This window comes from Geotrypetes seraphini, chromosome 10 (assembly GCF_902459505.1).
Source record: "Geotrypetes seraphini chromosome 10, aGeoSer1.1, whole genome shotgun sequence".
Classification (NCBI taxonomy): domain Eukaryota; kingdom Metazoa; phylum Chordata; class Amphibia; order Gymnophiona; family Dermophiidae; genus Geotrypetes; species Geotrypetes seraphini.
Window position 1 is genome coordinate 103,050,536 of NC_047093.1, and position 25,493 is coordinate 103,076,028.

General features: G+C 43.5%; 1 protein-coding gene across 3 annotated transcripts in view; it reads right to left on the reverse strand.

The window, feature by feature from the left end:
• The window catches only part of LRSAM1 (leucine rich repeat and sterile alpha motif containing 1), a 542,506-nt gene that overhangs the window by 187,882 nt on the left and 329,131 nt on the right, over positions 1-25,493 (reverse strand). For all 3 annotated transcript variants that reach the window (XM_033960298.1, XM_033960299.1, XM_033960297.1), the window contains one exon: positions 19,740-19,827. In XM_033960298.1, the coding sequence (XP_033816189.1) occupies positions 19,740-19,827 (88 nt within the window). The remainder of the gene's footprint in view (positions 1-19,739; positions 19,828-25,493) is intronic.

Sequence of the window (25,493 nt, forward strand, 5' to 3'; positions counted from 1 at the left end):
GAGACATCAGCATAGATGTGATACTGGAAACCATGTTAGGAGATCAGCACTCCAAGTGAGCAGGTGTAAATTGAGAAAAGGAGTGGTCCCAGGACAGAGCCTTGAAGTACACCAATTGATAGTGGGATGACTGTGGAGGAGGAACCACCATTGCATACACTGAAGGTGCAATGGGAGATATAGGAAGAAAACCAGGAGAGAGAACCCTGGAATCCCAGTGAGGACAGTGTATCAAGTAGAGATCGACAGTACCAAAGGTGGCAGATAGATCGAGAAGGGTGAGGATAGAAGCTTTTGAATCTGGCCAAGAACAGGTCATTGGAAACTTTAGTAAGGGCAGTTTCTGTGGATGCCTGACTGAAGCAGATCAAGCCTGACTGAAACAGGGAAAGCCTGACTGAAGCAGATCAAGAATAGCTTTTGAGGCTGCTAAAGTAAAAGTTAAATGGGCTCATCAGACTTTTTTCTCTCCTGCAGTTGGTATTAAAAATGGAGTAATCATTTTAGTTAAAAATCGACCTGATATCACAATACTATCTACAACTAATGATGATCATGATAGGTGGGTACAAATTACTTTGAATATAAATAACTCCACTATGTCTCTAACTAACATCTACGCTCCCACAACTGACTCCACCGAGTTCTTTGAAGAAATTGCTAATCAATTAACTGCATCATATTGTGGCTGGTGATTACAATATAGTCATGAACCCACTCATTGATAGAATATCAAAAGCATCTTATAGAACACCTAAGGCCAAATCTATTCTTATGGACCTGTCACACATAAACCTGATTGATATTTGGAGAGACCTTCACCCAACCAACAAAGATTTCACTTTTTATTCACCACCTCATTGTTCATACTCGCGCATAGATATGTTTCTCATCAGCCATTCTATTTGCCACTTCATAAAAGATGCCACCATTGAAGAAATCTCAATCTCGGATCATGCTGCTATAACTCTTACTTTAGAAAATTTTACCCAAGTGTCTGCTCCTATACAATGGAGATTTAATTCTAGCTTTTTACATGAAGCTGAATTTAAAGATCAAGTTATTACAGCTATTAAAGAGTTTTTTCAGTTCAATAATCCAAAAGATACTAGCTGGATTATTACATGGAATGCATTCAAAGCATATATTAGAGGCATAATAATTTCACTTAACTCCAAATTTAGGAAATCACAAGCTTCAGAAATTCATGCTCTAGAATGCGACATTAAAAAAAAGGAACATGATCACCAACTGGATATTAACAACATTAACATTCTTCTTGACCTTCAAAAACTTCGCTTCCAATACAATTCTATTCTACGGGAAAATGCGGCTAGCTCAGTTTTCATCACTGAGGCTAATTATTATTCTGACAATAATAAATCAGGTCATCTTCTAGCAACATACTTGCAAAAAAAAAAGTGAAAAGAAACTGATTAATAAACTAGTGTTGGAAAATGGTGATAATATATCCACAACACCCGAGATTCTTCAGGAATTTAAAAGATAGTATGAAAAACTTTTTTCGTTTGAACTACTTAATAAAAAAATCTCTCCCACTTTCTTAGATGGAATTGACTTACCATCTTTACCTACTTCAGCCCAAGAGCATCTATCTTCGCCAATCACACAAAGTGAGATAGTTGACGCAATTGATGATATGGCCAAGAACAAATCTCCAGGACCTGATGGGTTTACTACTGAATTTTACTCATCTTATAAACATACTGATGTTTTAGCCCATTACATTCGTTACAATAACGGGTGCTAGAATAGCCCCACCTATACCCTGACCCTGACCCCACCCATGCCCCGCCTCTATCATGCCCGGACCCTGCCTCCCACTGATCCCAGTCCCACCACCTCCCTTTCACCATTTCCTTTGTACCCTTTTGGCCCTCCTGACAGGGTCTTTACTTACCCGAGGCGGCAGCAGCAGTCCTGATGTACCAATCTTTCCTCCCTCAGTGCCCCAAAGCAGCAGTGGTCCTACCATTTCCATCTCTCCCTTTCCCCCTTTCACACCCTCTGCCATCTCTCTCTGCCCCTGTTTCATCTCTTTTACCATCTTTCCCTTTCCTGTCCCCCTCTGTCCTTCCTCAAGACCATCTCTCTCTCCTGCCCCCTCCACACTCCCTGAAGTCTATCTCTCCATATCCTCTACCATCTCTCCTGATCCCCCTAGTAGCCCCTCTGTCCTTCTCATCCATCTGTCTCTGTCTCTCTCTCCTCATCTCCTGCCTCTGCGGAGCTCTCGCAGCTCCTCCTCGTCCTCCTCCAGCCAGGCTTCAGCCATCTTCCGCCGCGGTCTGCAGCCGCCGACGCCGACATCCGCCTCTGGGGATTCTCGCGCATGCGCACTCCTTCCTTAGGTGCCCTACAGTGCACGGAAAACGGGAGCACGCAGGTGGGAGTGCGCATGCGCGCTTAGGGCTTTATTATATTAGATACTTGCCCCATATATGCAACAATTTTTTACATATTTGATATCACAAGGTACTTTTACAGAAGCAACCATTAGTTATCCCTAAACCAGGAAAGGATCCCCAGTTTCTAACCAATTACAGACCGCTTTCCATGATTAATGTGGATGCTAAAATCTACGCCAAGATAATCAAGAGGAAATTTGTAAAATACGGTAGCTAGGGACATAACACCATCAGTGATAAGTGAGATGTGTGAACAGAAATGATTGTCCAAAGGTGTCAACATGAAGAAACTATTAAGAAATGGTGTAAAAGAATTGGACATGAATCAACAAGAGAAAATATGAAGAATTATGAAATAGAGTGTGGATATGGATAATTGCTAAAATTATTAGATTGTGAAAGAGAGACCAATGCAATGACAATATACAGTAGTGTAAAAATACTAAAGGTGTGAGAAGCTGTGAATATAAGCCAAGTGTAGAGTGACATAACTGCACTTCTTGTATCATGGCCACGGTTGCTGCTGCCAACCCCGGATAGCATTTTTGGCCCAGCTCATTCATGTGTGCGTAGCCCCCGGTCGCCACTGCCGCCCCGCCGGTACTCTCCAGACGCAGGCCCACACCTTCTGGACTCACCCCGACTCCTGTGCTGAACCCAGGGCCTCCGCGTCAGCTGCCAGCAGCCTGCCAGTCTTGGTCATACGTCGAGAGCCCAGTCCGCCATTGTATCCATGCCGCTGTCCAAACTCCGCCTCTTTTGATCACACTTCCTGTTTCCAGTACAGCTGGATGTGGCATGGGCAAGGCGGTGGTGTCCGATGGAGATAAGGGTTTGGGGGTGGGCTATGCTCGGGGGTGGTGTCCGCTGGAGGTAAGGGTTTAGGGGTGAACTGCACTCGTTGGTGGTATCTGTTGGAGGTAAGGGTTTGGGGGTAGGCCGTGCTCACTTATCGAGTCAACACTCGTTTTGCAAATTAAAGTTTGCTCGAGTGTTTTGCTCATCTTGCAAAACACTCGCAAACCAATGTTTGACTGTATTTTTGCCTGTCTTCCTCTTTATCTTTTGTAGTTTATGAAATCTAACCTCTTATTCCTTACCTTCTCAGCTACTACTTTTGAGAACCAAAGTGTACTTTTTTCCTCTTACTTTTACATACTTGCCTCACAAAGAGGTTTGTCGCCCTTACAATTTATTTATTTATTTATTTATTCAATTTTCTATACCGTTCTCCCAGGGAAGCTCAGAATGGTTTACATGCATTTATTCAGGTACTCAAGCATTTTTCCCTGTCTGTCCCGGTGGGCTCACAATCTATCTAATGTACCTGGGGCAATGGGGGGATTAAGTGACTTGCCCATTGTCACAAGGAGCAGCGTGGGTTTGAACCCACAACCTCAGGGTGCTGAGGCTGTAGCTTTAACCACTGTGCCACACTCTCCCCCAAACTCTTTCAATTTTGTCCACTGCATTTCTGGATGTTCCCATCCAGACGTTCCCATCCAGATAACAATTCCTTGACATAATCCCCAATCTGAACAAAGTCTAGAACTTTTACTTTTGAAAGAGCCCTCTCTATACCCATGCAGTGATCACTGGATGCCAGATGATCACCCAATGTAAATCAGAAACACTTTCCCTGTTTGTAAGCACTAAGTCCAGTATGACCACATCCCGTGTGGGTTCCATTACCAACTGATGGAACAGTTCTCCTTGTAGAGAATCCAGGATCTCCCTACTTCTAGAAATAGAGTTACCAGGCCAGATCTAGGTCTCAGTAGATGTAGGCAAGCTTGTTGGGATGAGCGGGCATTCCATAGGGCACAAGGGCAAGAAGGAGGGGTGGATAGGAATATAAATAAGGTTGGTGATATTGCAATTGGCCCACAAGAGTAAGGTGGCCTGTAAAAGTAGGGTGGGAGTTGGTTGGGAGGACCGGGAATGTGGTTGATGTTTCCAGCAGAGAGCAAGAGAAGGAGGAAGAAGGAGGAACCCAAGCATAGTACCGGGTAAAGCTTTGGATTCTTGCCCAGAAATAGCTAAGAAGAAAAAAAAAAAAAAAAAAAAAAAAATTTTAAATTGAATCAGGTTGGGCAGACTGGATGGACCATTCGGGTCTTTATCTGCCGTCATCTACTATGTTACTATATGGGTGAGGGTAGGGGAGATATGGGGGGACCTTCTACTGCGACATGGGTGAGATGCATGCAGGGAGAGTAGGGATGAGAGGGAGAAAAGGTATGTTTATGTGTATGTTTGGTTATAATCTGCCTTGTTTAAAGGCGGAATATAAATAATAAATGATAAAGTGTTGGATCTTTACAGCGAAGAAAAGGGTAATTGATAAGAGGAGGGGGAAGGCAATGGTTTTAAAGAGTGGTGTTAAGGGGTTCACTGACTTGGGGAGAGAGGAGAGATTGGGGAAGGTTAATATCAGCAGGAAGGGGAAAGAGAGAGGGGAATCAGGAAGAAACTTGGTAGTGGGCTAGTCTAGAGATCAGGGAGGTCACGCGCAAAGGTAGTGTCAGTGGCATAAAGAGGCAGTGAGGTTGAGATGTGGGGTGAAAAATTTTCTGCTTGCGCCTTTGTCATGTAATCCATGGAGGAGGGGAACCAGTTCAAATAGGCAAGGGGTTTCTCACTGGGCCAGTGGATGCCTCACTGAAGAGAAAACTGTTAAATCCTTGTCATGTGATCTGTGGAGAAGAGGAACCAGTTCAGGTAGGCAAAGGGCTTCTCACTGGGCCAGCAGAGGTGACTCACGGAAGAGAAAACTTTTAAATCAGGTCATATTAGATAAGGGCCCCCACCACACAAATCGATTATTTGTAAAATCAAAGTGTTATGATGCAGAGAGAGGCTTTTGAAATAAAATCAGGACCACCAAGATGGCCGTTGTGGTTGCGTTTTGGCGTCAAAAAACAACCCAGGAAAAATGAGGGTTTTGGAGGTGGGGGACCCTACAGGAAGCAGTCCAAGTGTACAAAAGATCCCAGAATAGGATATGGAGAGTGTTAATAAAGAGAGATTGAGGATCTCAGAAATCCACTTGGAAATGGGTAAATAAACCTTAGACCAAGACTTACTGGTTCCAAGTTTCCATTGTTGATCCTCTAAACCTCCCCCTCCTAATTCTAGAACTCTTATGCTGCATTCCATATTTCTTTATTCATCTTTCTTAAATCTTCAATGGCTTTATCAAGGGTTCACTGGTGGCACTGCTTGTCTTTAAACATGTGTCACTCATCATTTAGGGCTGGGTGTTTCCATGGCTGCGCCCAGCCCTAAATGAGGATTGACACATGTTTATTTTATCCATTTCCATACCTTATTGTGGGATCTTTTGTACACTTGGACTGTTTCTGTTTGATCCCACATATTGGTTAGAATCAGTTGTACCCAACAGGAAGCCCCAGAGACCTACAAAACATCCATTTTTGAACGACTCTGAAGTCTCCCATAGACAGTAATAGACTACTCACAGAACTACCTGGTGTCATACCTGCATCAGCTCACACTGCAGCTTGACAAACAAGAAAATTTCTGCCTCAGACAAGCATATAAAATCATACCGAAGCTTGTCTCTAAGGGCTGCCCTTTAGACAGGCTCTGAGAGCCTGAAACCCTCGACCCCACTAGCTGCTCAAGCATTTTCAGAGAGGGGATGCAGCCAGCATCCGCTACAGTTCTCTGGACCAACACAGGGCCATCCAGCCTGTGCTCAAGTGCCTGATAAATCAGGGGCGAGCAAGCTAAGCTCCCAAGGGAACATACTCTGAGCTATCCTAAGTGTTAATGCAGCCTGGCTAGGTAGGTGCCCTGTGAAAGGGTTGCCCTTCCAGCTACAGCCCTCTGAACTAGAGAATGTATCTTCTCCCAAGCAGAGCTGTCCCAGAAATCCTGGGAATCTCTGGGGCACCATGAAGCCTCGACCTTCAAATTGAAAACCCCAAAATAATTAACTCAATTGCAGAGCAGAAGAAAAGACACATTCTCAATTCACCTGCAGAAGAAAAAGCAGAGGAGATGGGGACTGCCCACTGACATAAGGAGGTGAGCTGAAAAGCTGTAGATGATTCCTTCTGCAAAAACTTGCAGGTAAAGGAGAATAACCCATTGTTCAAGACTTATGTTCCTTTTGCACTAGAAATAATTGAAACCTCAGACACAGTCTTATTTTTTCAGTAACTACCCCCCTACTTTGGAATTCTATCCCAATCCATATTAGAGAAGAACCTCTATTAGACTGCTATAAATCAAAGTTGAAGTCCTTCTTATTCAAAGATTTATGAACCCCTATTTCTAGAGTTTCTTTCAGACAGGACCCCTTCCTACTGTACTAGCCTTAATCATGTTACTTTTCTAATTACCGATGGAGTTCTCCCCTCTACCCTTTTGTTTTCTTTTTATACATCTGTCTAAGTCAACACTTATGTATAGCCCCTGATTTTATATTTATTTATTCTGCTTATAAACATGATAAGATAGGTATGAGAAAATGAATGCTGACATACTAGGACATTCTAAGATATTTAAATTAATTTGGGTCCATTACCGTCTTTTGTACAATTGTTATAGTTATTTTATCCTTCTGTTTGTTGGTATAATTCAGGCACATCCAGGGGGGGGGGGAGGGAGGGGAGGGATAAATCTTTAGTGTGATTCCTTGCTGTAATTGTGGGGTGGGGGCTTATATTGTTGCATTGATACTGATTGAATTTAAGTGCTTATTTGTTATTGTTACTGATATGAAAATTGTGTTGCACTTTTTATTAGTAATGAAAATCAATAAAGATTTATAAAAAACAAAAAAAAGAAAACTGATAAGCAGAATAACAAATTTTAAATAAACTTGGAAACTTGACAATGAAAGTGCAGGGCTAAAATCTAAGGCTGTTTTATGGATCTTACTCCCTTCCCCTCAGAAAATGACTGAAACCTGGAGAAGGGTCATCATTATGGGGAGTACAAATCAGGATAATTGACTTAGGCCCTGTGCTTTCTGGGGCCCATGCTATCACAGTAGCTCTGCTTATGATGTCAGACTTTAGTCAGGAGCACTGGTGAGCCAGACTGGAAGATTAGGTTCTTACCTCAGTACTCTTCTTTCTGTTTGAAGATTCTGTACTGAAGATGTTATCCTCTATAGTCACAAACTTTGCAGAAGGGTGTCACTCATATTGTTCAACTCTTCCCTTTCACCAGTGGAGAGTAGCTACCTCTTCAGATAGTACCAAAGCAATAGAACTCTACTTAAACAAAATAAAAAAGAGAAAAAGGGCACAGGGAACTTCTTCGAGGCAAACTACATTTCTGATCTGCTCTGTAAAATATGACAAAAGAACAATGATTAACATAAATTAACACAAACTCGAACATAGGGATATCCAGGAACCAATCTGCTATGTGCAATAAGAACTATCGCATAAGACCCCAAAGGATAAATGGGAGAGCTGTAATATCTTTGTTTGTTTGTTTTTTGGGGGGGTTAAACATCCAAATGACAAGAAAATAAGACCCGAGACAGACACCAACAATGTCCAAAGCAGAAAACAGGTGAATCAGAAGTTTGATAGGGTGGATCATACAGAACTCTATGGGCTCCTTTTATCAAGCCGCGCTAGCGGTTTAACGCGCGTTAAACCGCCGGCCGTGCTAGCCGCTAATGCCTGCCTTGAGCAGGTGGTAGTTTTTTGACCAGCGTGGGGGTTAGTGCGTGATTAAAAGTCATGTGCGCTAACCCCGCTAGCGTGGCTTTATAAAAGGAGTCCTATGTCTTCTTAAAGAAAGATTACTGAGGTAAGAACCTAATCTTCCATTCTGTTGCAAAGACATAGGATTCTATACTTGTTAATTTATTCAATTTAGCTATGTTATAAACTGCTGTTTTTCATCTTATTTATTCACTTGGTAAGAGTTTTATAGCTTACATAATACGGTTATAGAGATTCATGGGTTATAGAGATTCATGGGTTATCTCCATTTTAATTATTGGGTCTTAGAATTAAAAATGTAATAACATTAAATAATTAATAAAATACTATTATAGTGTACCTTATTAATATATCAATTAATTAAAGTAATGAGTTACATATTGATAGTATTTTATTATGCAATAATCCTTTCAAATAGGGTATTTAGAGGGGAAAATGCATGAGTGGAAAGATATGATGTTTGGTTTATATATGATGGGGGAAAAATTAATGAAATATATTTTAAAGCAGTAATTATTCTATGCTTCTTGCTGCTCCTACCTTCCTTTGTTTATGTTTATAAATAGTACAATCAGATGTTTATTGCTTTTAGTAGATTTATGAATTTAGCTTGGAGATTGCATTTAATATAATGTCATTTTAGTTAAGACAGGATATTATTCCATGAAATTTTCACTTTTTTGTTAAAAGGGATATATAATTCGCTGATTGTCCAGCCTTCTTTCAATGTGAACCGCCTAGAAGTCGTTTGATTATGGCGGTATAGAAAAATAAAGTTATTTTTATTATTATTATAATGATTTGTGTTGTATACTGTTAATTTGAATTTCTAATGCTCAACATGGTTAGAATAATGTGATATCCAGATTATAGGAGTCACAGTTTAATTAATGTTACATTACATTACATTAGAGATTTCTATTCTGCCATTACCTTGCGGTTCAAGGCGGATTACAAAAGTTATAAATCATTGGTGATTTCTAGAGAAGTTAAGGAGTAAAACAGGTAGTATCTGTAAGGCAGGAGAACGTGGGAGGAAGGAAGGTATTTGTGATGTTAAAACTGTTTCAGGGATTTCTTGAAGAGATTTGGTTATCTAGTTTTGCTGCTTGAGTGGCTAGGAGGCCATCGTACAGTTTTTTCCGTTTGACTTCTTTGATTGGAGGGTGTGTGAATGGGGTGTGTGTTTTTCTGTGTCTGGTTGAGGTAGTTTGGTTGAGGCGGTTGTTCAGGTAGATTGGCCCGTCTCCGTTTAAAGATTTAAATAGCATGCAGTAGAATTTAAATACTGTAGTATTAATTCTTGAATTGGTAGCCAGTGTGAGTTGATGTATGCTTCTGTAATATGGTCGTGTTTCCTCAGTGAGTAGATGAGTCTCAGAACTGTATTTTGGATTGTTTGTAGTTGTTTAGTAATTGTTGCAGGGCAGGGGAGGTAGAGGATTTAGCAGTAATCCAGTTGACCTAGGATTAGGGATTGAACTATGAGCTGGAATTGTGTTTCCAGTTCAAAAGTTTTATTGTAATTTTGGGGATATAAACAACAGTCAGAAATTACAAATACAGTGAAAGTACAAATCACTACATATTCAAACAGCGTGATCAACACAAACATGTACATTCCACTATGCCATTAGCCCCCAAACCAAACCTGTACAAACAAGGCCTTAAGAAAAGGCTAAAGGCTATATGGAGTATAGAAAGAGGAGGAGGAAAGAAAGGGGAAGGGATAGAAAGAAGATAAAAAAGAAACAAGGTCTACAGGAGAGAAGTGCATCATCATGCAGCAGGAGTGGTTTACTAGCCAGATTGTATAAAATGATCCAAGAATTTCCAAGGTGAAGGAGGATGGGAGGTATGTATAGAAAGTTTGGAAATACAATGTTTTTCATAGGCATAAGATTCATATTTGTGATACAGGCATAGCGAGTTCTACCAAAAGGTGTAATCCAGTAGAGAAGCTGACTTCCAATTATTTGGTATGTGCATAAGAGCTGGTACAATCATAGCATCAATCAATTTTGAGGGCCAGTTAGAATTGGCAAAACAAGGGTGTTGGGATCTGATAATAATCATGTCAAAAGTGAGTTCCGAGGTACAGGAGGTGACAGCTTTTATAGTGGACCAAATGCGGGACCAGGAGTAGACATGCTTGCAGTGAAACAACATATGATCATGTGCCATCAACTTCAAGGCAATGCCAACACTTAGGATCTGGTTTGAGTCTAGCTTTTCATACCACATGATATAGAACATAGACTGGGAAACTCTCGATGACATCAAGGGTCTATTCGTCACTGACCATAGCAGTTCCCAATCAATGTCTTGTATAGGGATGGATAACATGATCTCCCAATGCTTCATAGAGTGAGGGGAAAAGGTGTAATGATGATCTCGTAGAATATGATAGAAGGTTGAAATAGCTTTACCACCAATAAGAACAAACTTGCACCAGCAATGAATGGTGAGAAAATGGAGAGAAACTTGGGATATAGCAGATATCAGAATAGTCCATTCAGAGTGGCACTGGAGCAAGGTGGGGTAAAAAGTAGAAAATGTGGGGAAGGGTATGATCGAGTCAGAAGTTCTCAATTGATCCACTGACCAGAGATCAGCATTTTGCCACTTTTTCCAAGAGAAAGGTTTTCCATTGTGTTGTAGTTTGGAGTTATACCATAGTGACATATCAGGTCTATTATAAACAGAAATATCAGCAGCAGCATCCAAATGTCATAGAGCTAGCTGTGTTGCATTCAATAAAGTGTATACTCTTAATCGTTTAGGTATAGTCATGGTGCATAGGACGGTCAAAGGATATGGAGAACATATGAATTGTTCCATTTCCAGCCATGTGGGAGGATTATGAGAGAGAGATCTTTGAAACCAATGAGCACCATATTTAGCTAGAGAGGCAATATGATAGAGGTGAAAATCGGGAAGGTTCATGCCTCCCTGGGATTTAGAAGCCCTCAATTTGGCAAGAGCAATACGAGGTTTTTTTATCTTTCCAAATGAATTTGGATAGTGAGGTGTTTATCCATTGATTTAGTGAATTTTTGCAATGGGAGGGGAGCATAGATAGTATATATGTAATTTGAAGGGCTAAGGCAATTCTACCCCACCAGGATAAGAAAAGAGGGGACCAATGTGAAGTTGCTTGAGTGATCAGTTTTTTGAAGCAAGTTTGAGTTGTCTAGCAGTGGATGCGATACCTTGAACCATGGGATTTTGATGAATAGAGGCAAGTAAAGGTTCTAAAGCTAAATTAAATAGCAAAGGTGAAAGAGGGCAGCCTTGTCGGGTTCTTCTATGTAGAGAGATTTTATTGGAGAGAGAGTTGTTAATTAGGATATGTGAGGAGGGCTGCCAGTACAACGTTTTAATCCAGTCGATAAAATATGGTCCACAATTAAACCATTGAAGGACTCTTAACAAGAAGGGCCATTCAACTCGATCAAATACCTTTTCTACGTCTATGGCCAAATCCACCACTGGATCCTGAAGCAATTTGACATGAACATTAATATGATGAAAAAGACATAGTTTGTCTCCAATGTATCGGTTTTTGATGAAACCAACTTGGCCTTTATGTATAAGAGAGGAGATTACTTTATTGAGTCTTAGGGTCAGAATTTTGACCAAAATCTTATAATCCAAATTTAGGAGGGAGATAGGCCTGTCATTTTTAACTTGGGTGGGGTCTCTGTCTGGTTTGGGAAAAATTATTATGGTGGCATCAGCAAAATTAAATTGTTTATCAGGAGACTGATGTATGAAATTGTTGTAATTGAGCATATAAGGAGCTAAAAGGTCATGAAATTTTTTAAAGAATTCGTTAGTGAACCCATCAGGTCCAGGTGCTTTGTTGTTGGCCAAGGAGGAAATGGTCAGCGATATTTCTGAAGCAGAGATAGGGGTATCCAACTTGGTTTTGGTGGAATCATCCAATAAAGGATGCTCTATTTTGGCAAGGAAAGAAACAACGGCTGAGTCTGACTTAGAGAATTCTGATTGATAGAGGTTTGAGTAAAAGTGTTCAAACTGTGCGGCAATCATGTCCTTCTTGGTGACAATATGTCCAGAGGAGTTTTGGATGGACGACATATGAAGTTTTTTTGATTTAGTCTTAAGATATTTGGCTAGAGGTTTCCCCATGACATTATCCCCTATATAATAACCAGAAGCATGCAGAAACATGTCTGGCTTTATATGAGAGAATAGAATTATATTCGTATTTAAGTTTTAGAATTTGTTGATAGATTGAAGGATTGTTCATATGGACAGACATGTGTTGTAATTCTAACAGTTTAATAGATTGTTTAAGGTCTTTTTCTTTTTGAAGTTGGAGTTTCTTTTTCCATGCTGATAGTTTAATTAAGTCACCTCTGAGGGAGGCCTTATATGCTTCCCAAATGATAGCAGGGCAAATATCAGGATCTGATGAGTTGATATTAAAAAATTCAGTCGTGAAGAGTTGAAGTTTTTCAGAGATCTCTACATCTAGCAGAAGATGATTATTAAGTCTCCATGAGGGAGTGTTAGAAGATAGAGGGGAAATAGCAAGATGAAGAGAGATAGCCGCATGATCGGTGAGAGTAATTGGGTGTATGAGGACATTGGACAATGAATGAGTTAATGAAGGAGAGATGAGAAAATAGTCTATTCTGGAGTATGTATTATGCGGGGGGGGGGGGGGGGGGAAAGGAGTGTGAGTATTCCCTGCCCTTTGGGTTTAGTATCTGCCATGGATCAATGAGAGAGTAGTTATTTTTGAGATTAAGGAGTTCTTGAGAGGATTTAGATTTGGATGTTTTGCACGTGGACGATATATCTAAAAAAAGATCTTGAGGTTGGTTGAAATCGCCTCCAATAATAAGTGAACATGAGCCATTGGGCAGCCCTGCTGTAGACCCTTATAAAGGTATGAAGAGTAGACCAAGAAGGTGCTCTACAGATTTCATCAGGTGGAACAGCCTGGGACTCCGCCCAAGATGCAGCAATATTTTTAGTTGAATGTGCTGTAATAGTTTCAAGTTTTTATTAGTGTTTGATGAATTGCTTATTTAATTTCCTAAGCGATGTATAATTTATAAGAGAAGGGTAGTGAATATATTAAAATAATTTCAGACTAACATGAATCGTGGGGGGTAGGGGGAAAAGTTACAATTCCTTGTTAGAGTTGAAAAACAATGGGGAAGTAAACGAGAGGAAGGGTAAAAAATTCAAAAATGTTAAAAAGAATAAAAAAAGAAAAGCAAGCTTATGCTTTCAGGTCAGTGAGAGATATGCTGAAAGCATCTTTAAAAAGATAGGTTTTTAGAGATAGGTGGCAGTTTTCCGCAAGCAATATATAAGTATAAAGAAGAAATAGCCATGCAAATCTTTCTGGCAATTGAAGCCTTGATTGGCTGGTCAGCACAAAAAGATGGTCAGAGAGATGGGAATCATTGGTCCTCTCCAGGTAGTGAAGAAGGATTCTTCGCACATCTAGCCTCTGCAAAATCCTGTCCTGTTTAGCAGAACCTGTAGGGTAAAAAGTGGGAAAAAGAATCTCTTGATTGACGTGAAAAGCTGAGACCACCTTCAGTAGGAAGGAATGGTTCACAGAGAAGCACCAGACTACATAAACCTGAGGAGGGTTGCAACCACTACCTTCGATTAATCTTTGTGAGTTAGGACTGTGCACTAAAGAGCCATGCCATAAGACCAAAGCATCCTGGATTCTCTGTGGGAACTGGGCCCTGATCGAGGAGTCCTGGATGAACCAACCTGAGCTTGTTGCCATACTAGATCCACATACCAAGGCCGGAGAGGCCAGTCCAAGGCCACCAGTATTACCAGACCCTGGTGGCTTGTGACTCTGCAGATGATCCGGCCTACCATGGCACACATGTGCTTCCCAGTTTGGTTCTTCAACTGTAAAATCAATCTGCTTTCGCTTTTTTAGCTGAGGCCATGAGATCCATTTCTGGTCTTCCCCAGCATCTCACAATAAGGTTGAATGCTCTCTGGGACAGGACTACTCCCCTGGATCCAGAGTCTGCTTGCTCAAGAAGTCAGCTTGGACATCCTCTACTCCTGCCATATGGGCTGCTGAAAGCACCTGTAGGTGAGCTTCCGCCCACTTGAATAACATTTGCATCTCCAGGCGCAATTATGTGCTTCTGGTGCCTCCTTGTCTGTTCACATAAGCTACTGCGGTGGCACTGTTGGAGAATGTCCCGACTGCTTTTCTTGTCAGGAAAATCGCCAATGATCTCAGCACCAAATGAATAGCTCTCAATTCTAGATAATTTATGGATCACTTGCTCTCCAATGAGGTCCACTTGCCCTAAAGAGGGCAACCACAGCAATGGGCCCCCCAAGTCACTCATGCTGGTGTCAGCTGTGAGTGTCACCCATGAGGTGATTCTGAGGGGCATGCCCTTCAATAAGTCATCCCCCTGGAGCCACTAATGTAAGGTGTGTCATGACTCCCATGACCAGGGGAGCAGCATCTGTAGAGAATTCCTTTTTGGTGACCACCTGGAGAGAATACCTGGAGTGGACACATATGTGCTCTTGCCCAGGGAACAACTTTCAGGGTGGCTGCCATGGAGCCCAGAACCTGAAAGTAATGCCAGACTGTGGGACTCAGTAATGCCAAAATCTCTGATCTGCTTCCTGAGCTTCTGTTTGTGATGCTCAGGCAGAAAGACACGGCCTTTTGCTGTGTCAAAACAGATTCTCAGATATTCCAAGCACCGAGTCATCTGCAGTTGACTCTTTCTGAAGTTCACTATACAACCAAGTCCCTGGAGAAGATCCACCACTTGCTGTACTGCATGCTCGCCTTCCTGTCTTCAGGAGGCTCCGATTAGCCAATCATCCAGGAATGGGAGAACTTGTATGCGTATCATTCGAAGGTGATTCGCTACTACCACCATCACCTTGGTAAAGGGCCATGACCAATCTGGAAAGGCAGCACCACAAACTGGAAGTGCCTCTGGAGAACATGGAATAAGATATTTCCTGTGATCTGGAAAAATGGGAATGTGAAGATAAGCCTCTGTTAAATCCAAGGAGGCAAAGAATTCCCCCAGGCCACCACCACAATGACTGACTGGACTATCTCCATGTGGAAGTGTGGAAATCTCAAGTGCTTTGTTTATGGACTTTAGGTCCAGAAATAGATCTCCAATCTTCTGTGCCTTTCTTTGCACTATGAAGTATATGTCCAAGAGTCATTGTACCGCCACTCGTACCCTGGCTTCCTTTTCTGTTCATCTGACTGTAGAGTTGATAAACAAATCTGGAGGAGGGCAAGAAAACTTGATCTTATGCCCCTACCAAATAATGCCCAGAACCCAGTGGTCTGATGAGAACTGTTCCCATTCTCTCCATAAATCCAACAGTCTCACGCTAATGCATCATTGCTACTTTTTGATGGATGAGCCACTATCTCTGTCTGGACCCTTGGAAGAATCTCTAGGAAGAGGAACAGAATGAGAAATGGCAGGATCCTTGAGAGGAACAAAAATTGTTTCTGCCATCCCCTGTGGAACGTCGAACTCTGGTAGAGATTTAGGATGGCAATCCGCCAAATTGGCCATAAAGTTGTCCAAGCCTTTGCCAGAAAACACCTGCCCCTTAAAGGGTAATCTCCTTAGAGTAGCCTGCCCACTGCCTAATTCAGAGTATCTGGTGGACAGAAACAGCTTAAGCTGATACCTTTATCATAACTCTGATGTCATAAAGAGCATCAACCACATAATCCACTCCTTCAATAATCAAATGGGGACATCCTCCAGCTCCAAAGGATTACATCACAACTTGGTTTGATAGGCTCATGTCACAAAGTAGGCAGCTGCCACCGCTGTTTTGATAACCAAAGCTAGCACTTCAACCTGTCTTTTAAGGAACATGTCCCCTTACAATCCTGCATGTCTTCAGCATCACCCCTCCCTCGCTAAGAAGGGAGGTATGCTTAATTACTTGAGCTACTATGTAAACACCTGTTGGAATTCTGGGGCCATAGGATAAAGCCTGGACATAGCTTTTGCTACCTTTAGAGAACCCTCCGGGAACTCCCATTGGTCAGTGACTAACGAGGTGATGGATGTGCAGGAAATAAGGTAGTGTGTGTGTTTGTGCCACTTATAACAGAACACTGGGAGGTGGAGAGCTATCGAGGGCCCAAGTTCAACTCGCAGACATGACATGTGAAACAGTTGCAGTCTTGAAAAAATGGCATACTGAGGGTTCGTCACCCTGATCAATAGCAGCCACAGCCTCCTGATCGGCCCCAGACAGGGACCCCAAATCCTCCAAGTAGATAATAAAGGCATGGATAGGAACTTCTAGTCCTCCCAGCCCTGCCTCGAATGGTCACTCATGCTTGGAGCTGACTTGTTCTGAGGCGTGGAAGCCTGCTTAAGATGGAACTCTCCCTGTATTGGAAATGGCACATTTGAAGGCAGCACTGCACTCCCCAGGCCTGTCAAATAGGCTTTCTACAAGAGGCTGACAAAATCTGAAAACCCCTGGACAGGTGGCCCAAAGGACCCTTGCAGGACCCTCTCCTGGGGTACTTAGACCTGCGCTGCCTCCGGGTGCTTACATTTTGCACCTTTGTTGCATGTGACATCTGAATGGGATCTCTTTTCTGACAGTCGGGCTTTTGGAGGGTCTCCTACCCTGGAGGACCCTAAGGAGGCTGAGCCTAAAGCTCCCGCCACTTCCTCCCCGCAGCACATGGAGCATGGCTGCTTGGCTGCCGACAAGGCTGCACAAAGAATGCATGAGGCAAATTGATCTGGGGAATCCATTACAAATGATCTCTGGGCAAAATGAGGGGTTTTGAGGCAGAAGAAAGCATTTGAAAAAGAAGTTGATAAAAATCCAAGATGGCTACTGCCAGTAAATTTGTGCCAAAAAGGGCCCATGACAGCTTTCCAAAATGTCAAAAAAGGTATTTTGGAGGTGGGGGAAGCGAACTCTGACCCCAGAAACCCTTGGATTTAAATTTTCAGAACCCCCTAATTTTGTCTTTCAGCATGCAGCAGCCTGCCTGCAGGAAAAGGCTTTCTGCTGGGAACAAATCTACCACTGGAAATGGGAGATAATTCGCAGCCAGCTCCCTGATATATAGAAGGCTGTTACACAGAGGCCCCACAGTCTGCACTCAAGCCTCTGATAAATCAACAGGCAAGCAAGCTCTCAGAGGAATGGACCACAGAGTAAGCTGGCTCCACAGGTACTCCAAGAGATTAGCCTGCAAGTAGCAGCCCACCTTCATCGTCTGCGTTCTTTCCCTGGCGAAGTAAGTCTAAGAAGGGGACCTCAGAGCACTGAAGCCACACAAGAAAAACGAACCAATGATTTAAAATACCCAAAAATAATAAAAAGAAAGCAGGGCAAATCAGAAAATACCTTCTCAGTTCACTTGCAGATGGAAAAACTAAAGAGGGAGCCACTCTCCATTTGTGAAGGTGAGGAGTTGAAAGATTATAGTGACACCCTCCTGCAAAGTTGCAACTATAGGAGGTTAACAGCTTCAGTACAGAATCCTGTCTTTACAACAGAAAATTCCCTAACAAACCCTGTTGTACTTATCTTCCAGCTGCTCCAAGGACCAGCAATGGGTTTTGGTCCCAAACCTGCACATTACTGCAGCTGAATCATTGATTGGCCCTCAGTACTCTTATTCAATGACTATCGTGTTTTTGTTACAATGTATTAGTCTAGGATTTCCAAAACAAGGATTGGTCTGTCCAACCATTTAGACCAGTGTTCTTCAACCTTTTTACACCTATGGACCGGTGGAAATAAAATAATTATTTCGTGGACCGGCAAACTAATAAGACTGAAATTTTTAAAAACCCCATTGCCGCCCCATCCCCGCGACCTCGGTCCCATTAACCATCTGATCCCATCCGCACAAGCCTCAAATAGTTATGATTTTATATTGAACATATTTTATTAAAGTATAAAAAGAAACAATATTCTGTACAATTGTCATTTTATAAATATAAATAATACAGGGCAAGGATCAACAAAACCCCCATCTCCCCTCCCCTTCATATATATCCCCTCTACTATCAAGAAAACTGAATAAGCCAAATTATTACAGAATGCTACACAAATATCATGCTAACAGAATACCACAGTCACACATGGCAGGAATGGTGTTAGGGGAGTGGAACTTGGGCAACTGCCTCCTGGTCAGAGAGAGCCCTAAGCCAGCTGGAAGCTAAAGACGCACTGTCTGGGCTTTGCACTCCCCAGTTATGTCTAATATCAGCTCTAGCAGGATACATATTTTAAATCTGATATATTCTAATCACAAGTTAGAAATAAAATTATTTTTTTCTACCTTTTGTCGTCTCTGGTTTCTGCTTTCATCTTCTTTTTACTCTCTTCCATCCAGCGTCTGCCCTCTGTCTCTTCAATCCAGCATCTGCCTCTTCCATCCACTGTCTGCCCTCTACCCATCCCCCTTCCATATGGTATCTGCGTTCTTTCTATGCCCCTCTCTCCTACACCAGATCTAGCATCTTTGTCCCTCTTTCCTTATTTTTCATCTGATCCCCCTTCCCAGCATCAATCTCTTTCTACTTTGTCATTCCTCCTTTCCCTCATCTGATCTCTCCATTCCATCCTGACTCCTTCCCCTCCTCTAATCTCCCTGCCAGCTGTTTCCTTCCAATGTTCCTCCTCCCCTGTCCAGCAGTACCTTCTCCCTTTCTTCCTCCCCTTATCCAACAGTAATTCTCATCCCTTCCCCTTCTCCCCTGTCAACAGTAGCCCCTTCCCCTCCCTTGTCCAGGAGTACCCCTTCTCCCTTTCCTCCTCCTCTTATCCAACAGAAACTCTCGTCCCTTCCCTTTCCCTTCTCCCCTGTCAGCAGTAGCCCTTTCCCCTCCCTTGTCCAGGAGCACCCCTACTCCCTTCCCTCCTTCCCTCTCCAGCAAATGTTTCCTCTATGTAGGCTAGTGGCAGCTCTGTGTGCTTTTAACTTCGGCACACAGCTGCCCCTAAGCAGTATTTTAGCCGCGGTTTCATGAGGCAGCCTCGGGGCCTTTGGTAGGCCGGCCCGCTTTGATGATGCGATGTGGGCCGGCCTATCAAAGGCCCCGAGGCTGCTTCATGAAACCGCGGCTAAAATACTGCTTAGGGGCAGCTGTGTGCCGAAGTTAAAAGCACACAAAGCTGCCCCTGCTTGTCTGGGGGTGCGGAGACATATGCGGCAGGAGTAGGAGGTGGAAGGCAGGAGTGTCGGCATAGTGACGGCAAAAGGAAGTTGTACCTCAGCTGATGCCGGCACTTTTTGCTGTGGCTGGGGACCCAAATCCTTCGCGGACCGGCAACATTTTTTTGCGGACCGACACCGGTCCGCAGACCGGCGGTTGAAGAACTGTGATTTAGACAACCTTAGATAAGCTCATGTTGTTGTGAGTGTGCACAGCTGATTCCAGTAATTAGTGTCTGCCCTAAGAGATGTTTCACAGCTGCAGTTAAGAAGCTATCACCACAGTCTCATATTAGTCACAGCCTACCTCTTAACACAGCTCACATAGAACACAGGCTCTCTATTGAAAGGCCAGTGTGCTCCTACCTCCTGCAAAATATGGCTAATGGCCTTGTTCTGATCCAGTTGTTGCCAGTCCAAGATTTGCTGAAACTTATGATCCATCTCCGTTATGCTGTCAAACAAAAAAAGACCCAGGAATGGATATATTCCCTTATCAGTGCAATAGCAGCTAATACCAAATTAAAACTTTGGAAGTAGCCCAATGCAACAAAAATGCTGCCTCTTTTAGAGATGGGTATAATAGTGATATGTGATTTAAAAAATGTAAGCTATTAAATTACATAAAGTGATCTTTTCTAGGTAAGATCAGACCTAAACACATCCAGTTTTCTATATGGTTGGTGAAAAAATTGTAAAATATACAACCACTGGTATTAAGGCAATTCAACATGCAATTGATACTCAAAGGATTTGTTTGTCTCACCTTGGAAGTAGACTGGATAACCCTTACCATTTGAAATTTTCTTCCTTATGAATGGCTAAATTTTATCTGAGCAAATTATAGCCTGCAGGAAATGTAGCCAAACAAGATGTGGTGCTGGGGATGTTCCTAGGGTCTGTTAAACTTTTTTATTTTGAATTTTATTTCAATTTCTATTCTGTTCCATCAATTCAAGCTCAAAATGGATCAAAATTAACTTGATTCAAGCATGACAAATGTATTGTACACATATACCAAAGATAAAACATCATGAAATAATCGCATAAAAGAATGTCAGTATTCAAAAAAATGCAAATACTGATCTCCAGGGACTATATTTACTAAAAGGCTCTAATGCATTACTGGGCACTAACATGCATTTATCACATGCCCTATTTTATGCAAAGTGACATTTTTACTAATAATGTGTGTTGATGGAATTAGCATGCACAAGTATGGCTGAGAAATATCAAAGAAGAGACAAGTTAATTTAATCATGTATTTTTAATGAGAATAACTAATGAGCAGACTGGATGGAATATTCAGGTCTTTACCTGCTGTCATTTCACTTACTATGGTGGCACACTGTAGTAACACTGGCTCCCTGTCCGTCTCTGCATACAGTTCAAATGGAAGATTAAGTTCTTACCATTGCTAATCATTCTGTTAACCCACGACAGTCCAAGATAGGTGTTTAATCCAAATCTGTGAACTGGGTCTTGCAGAAGTGACAATCACAACTTTCAGCACCTCCTAAATTACCAGGAGTATAGTGCCACCTTCAATTTTGTTACAAAGCAATTGATCACAACTGAAATAAAACACAAAGAAGAATGTATAGGGGAACTTCCCTGCCAACATGATACAGTTCTGTTCTGCTCTGCAAGTTATAAGAGAACAATTAGTAACATGAAAACATTTAAGAAACATAGCAGCAATAATAACCAACCTGCTGTGTGCAACAAGCACGAACATCAAATGAGCCAGAGACTGAGTAATGCACTTACATATACAGGAGAATCCCATATTTGGCCATCCTGCTAGCAGGATAAAGATTCAGGCCTGGAAGAAGAAATATCAGAGGCAGAAAGGAAAGCAGGTGATACAGAACATAAATAGGGCAGGCCATATGGAATCCATTGTGGATTAACAGAAAGAAGATTAACAAAGATAAGAACCTAATCTTTCATTCTGTTATATCCACTCTGGATTCCGTACAATAGGTGACTTACCAGAGCAGTGGCAACGTTTAGGGTGGGACAGAAGAGGCCCCAAAAACAGAGAATGCTTGAGTCACCACATCCACTGTATAAACCTCATAAAGGTATGGAGAGAAGACCAAGTAGCTGCCCTACAAATTTCAACTGGAGGAACCACTCGAGACTCAGCCCGCGAGGCTGTGATACTCCTGTTTGACTGTGCCTTGAGAGAAACTGGCAACTGCTTTCCATAGGTGAGGTATGTTGATGAAATGGCCATGTGAATCCATCTGGCAATAGAGGCCTTAGACGCTAAAAAGATAAAAATCATTGGTCCTTTCTAAGCACTGAAGTAAGACTTTGCACATCTAGTATCTGTCATATCTTATCCTTCTTATCTGGCCCTGTGGGTTGAAAATCAGGAAGATGAACTTCCTGGTTGACATGGCAATCTGAAACAACCTACGGCAGGAATGAAGAAACAGTATGGAGAGTTACTCCCGTCTCAATGATCCGGAGAAAAGGGTCTTTACAAGAGAGAGTTTATAGTTCCGAAATGCATCTGGCTGAGATAATCGCCACTAGGAACACTGCCTTTACTGTAAAGTCCCAAATAGATGCATCCTTGAATGGCTCAAAAGGGGCTTTAGTAAGGCCCTTCAGCACAATATTGAGGTTCCACGTGGGAAAAGGCCTCAAATGAAGGCAGGGGTGGCCTCAAATGAAGCGTGCCTCTGATAAATCAAGTCACATTTGGATAAGCTGTAAATGAAACTGAACTACTGAGCATCCGAAAGCAAGAAAGGTCTGCCACTTGTACCCTGAGGGAAGCCACTGCTAGGTCTTTCTCTAGACTGGTTTTAAGGAATGCTAGAACCACCTGAATGGGAGTACGCAATGGCTCCACCTGGCTCCTGGCACACCACTGTTGGAAAGCCTTCCAAGCCTTGGCATAGGCCACCATAGTAGAGGGTTTCTTCACCCACAAGAGAGTGGTAATTACTACCTCTGAGTAACTTCTTTGAATCAGGGTCTTGTATTCAAGAGCCATGCTATAACACCAAACCACTGGGGGTTCTCTATAGGAACAGGTCCCTGATTGAGAAGACCGCAATGAAGAGGAAGCCTGAGACCCCTGTCCCACTGAAGTTGAATTAAATCCAGATACCATGGATTGTGACACCTGGATGAGTCACAATCCTGTGGATGACTCAATCCACCATGGGCCAAAATGGGAAGAAGTAAAGACAGGTCATGCCTCACTAACTTATTATACTTCTTTGAGGGGGTAAACAGCCAGGTGGATAAAGGGGAACCTATAGACCAGTGTTTTTCAACCTTTTTTGGGCAAAGGCACACTTGTTTCATGAAAAAAATCACGAGGCACACCACCCTTACAAAATGTTAAAAAATTTAACTCTGTGCCTATATTGACTATATATAAAGTAATTCACTTGAGTGCCACCGCCGCCATCGGGAACAGGCCGTCGCCAAGTTCTCCCTGCTTCTCTTCCCCGCGGGGCCGACCAACTCTCGCCACCCGTCGTCAATTCTAACGTCGGAGAGGACGTTCTAGGCCAGCCAGGCAGCGATTGGCTGGCCCAGAACGTCCTCTCCGACGTCAGAATTGATGCGAGTGGCGAGAGTTGGCCGGCCCCACAGGGAAAAGCAGGGAGAACTTGGCGCCGGCCTGTTCCCGATGGCGGCGGTGGCACTCAAGTGGCTAAAGAGCCGCAGTTTGCCGGCCTAGGGACAACACTGGAGGGTGGCCAGCTGTGCACCCCCTTGGGACGTAAACCCGGGGTGGGGCAGACCGCCCCCCCCACCCTGGTATGCCACTATCTGTACCTCACTCTCTCCCTATGACCAAAAATTCTTTCTTCTATTCCCCGTGTACACAACCATCTCTTTCCCTCCCTTCCTCTCTCCAAAGTCCATGCCTTCTGTGTCCAAAAACGCATTCCCTCCCCCACCTCAGCATCTCTTTCCCTCCCTTCCTCTCTCCCAAGTCCATTTCTTCTGTGTCCAAAAACCCATTCCCTCCCCCACCTCAGCATCTCTTTCCCTCCCTTCCTCTGTCCCAAGTCCATTTCTTCTGTGTCCAAAAACCCATTCCCTCCCCCACCTCAGCATCTCTTTCCCTCCCTTCCTCTGTCCCAAGTCCATTTCTTCTGTGTCCAAAAACCCATTCCCTCCCCCACCTCAGCATCTCTTTCCCTCCCTTCCTCTGTCCCAAGTCCATTTCTTCTGTGTCCAAAAACGCATTCCCTCCCCCACCTCAGCATCTCTTTCCCTCCCTTCCTCTCTCCCAAGTCCATTTCTTCTGTGTCCAAAAACCCATTCCCTCCCCCACCTCAGCATCTCTTTCCCTCCCTTCCTCTCTCCCAAGTTCATGCCTTGTGTCCAAAACGCACTCCCTCCCCCCTTTTGTGTTCCGTGTTTGCCTCCCAGCCTATCTTTGCAACTTTCTCAGCAAAACGAAGCTCAAGCCGCGAGGCTTGTCTTCTGCTTCCTGCCTGCCCTGCCGCGCACAAATAGCCAAACGGAAGTATTCTCCGACGTCAGCGCTGACGTCGGAGGGCAGGCTTTGCTTAAGCCCTCCCTCCGACGTCAGCGCTGACATCGGGGAACGCTTGCGATCGGCTATATGTTAGCTGCAGGGCAGGCAGGAACAGAAGACGAGCCTCGCGGCTGGAGATGTATTGAACTCCGCGGGTCCCCCGTCCAGCTCTCTCCTGTCCACTTGGGGCGGACCGCCCCTCTCCCTAGACTGGTGGTACTGCCCTGATGACGGCCCTGACCGTACGGCAAACCAGGCAACATCTCGCGGCACACTAGTGTGCCGCGGAACAGCGGTTGAAAAACACTGCTATAGACATCATTTACCTTGATTTCCAAAAAGCCTTCGACAAGGTACCACATGAAAGACTGCTAAGGAAGCTATGGAACCACGGGGTGCAAGGGGAGGTCCACCGATGGATCAAAAACTGGCTGGCGGACAGGAAACAGAGGGTTGGAATAAAGGGCCATTACTCAGACTGGCAATGGGTCACGAGCGGAGTTCCGCAGGGGTCAGTGCTGGGACCACTCCTGTTCAATATATTTATTAACGACCTGGAAGCAGGAACAAAATGTGAGGTTATTAAATTTGCGGATGACACCAAATTATACAGCAGGGTTGAAAGCAAGGAGGACTGCAAAAATCTCCAAAAAGATCTGACAGCGCTGGAAGAGTGGGCCAAAAAGTGGCAAACGAGCTTCAACATAGGGAAATGCAAGGTCATGCATGTAGGGAAGAAGAACCCGATGTTCACTTACAAAATGGGGGGATCACCGCTAGGAGTGAGTAACCTTGAAAGAGACCTGGGAGTGATGGTAGACACATCATTGAAGACGTCGGCGCAGTGCGCCACAGCCTCAAGGAAGGCAAACAGAATGTTGGGCATCATTAAGAAGGGTATCACGACCAGGACGAAGGAAGTCATCCTGCCACTGTATCGTGCAATGGTGCTCCCGCACCTGGAGTACTGTGTCCAGTACTGGTCACCGTACCTCAAGAAGGACATGGCGGTACTTGAGAGAGTCCAGAGAAGAGCAACTAAGCTAATAAAGGGTATGGAAGACCTCTCATATAATGACAGACTGAAGACGCTGGGGCTTTTCTCCCTGGAAAAGCGGAGACTTAGAGGAGACATGATAGAAACCTTCAAGATCATGAAGGGCATAGAAAGAGTAGACAGGGACAGATTTTTCAAATTACGGGGAACCACAAGTACAAGGGGGCACTCAGAGAAATTGAAGGGGGAAAGGTTTAGAACAAACGCCAGGAAGTTCTTTTTCACTCAGAGGGTGGTGGATACATGGAACGCGCTACCGGAGGATGTGATAAGCAGGAGCACGCTACAGGGCTTCAAAGAGGGACTGGACAGGTACCTGGAGGACAAAGGGATTGAGGGGTACAGATAGGAGTAGAGGTAGGTATTAGGGATAGGATTAGAGGCAGTTACAAAATTAGTCAGAGACACTGTGCAGGCAATTAGGCCTGAGCGGAACGCTGGGCAGGATGAACCTCTGGTCTGCCCCAGCGGAGGCAACTTCTTATGTTCTTATGAGATCCCGACTCTGCCAGGGCTGAATTAATGCATCCAGCCCTAAGCT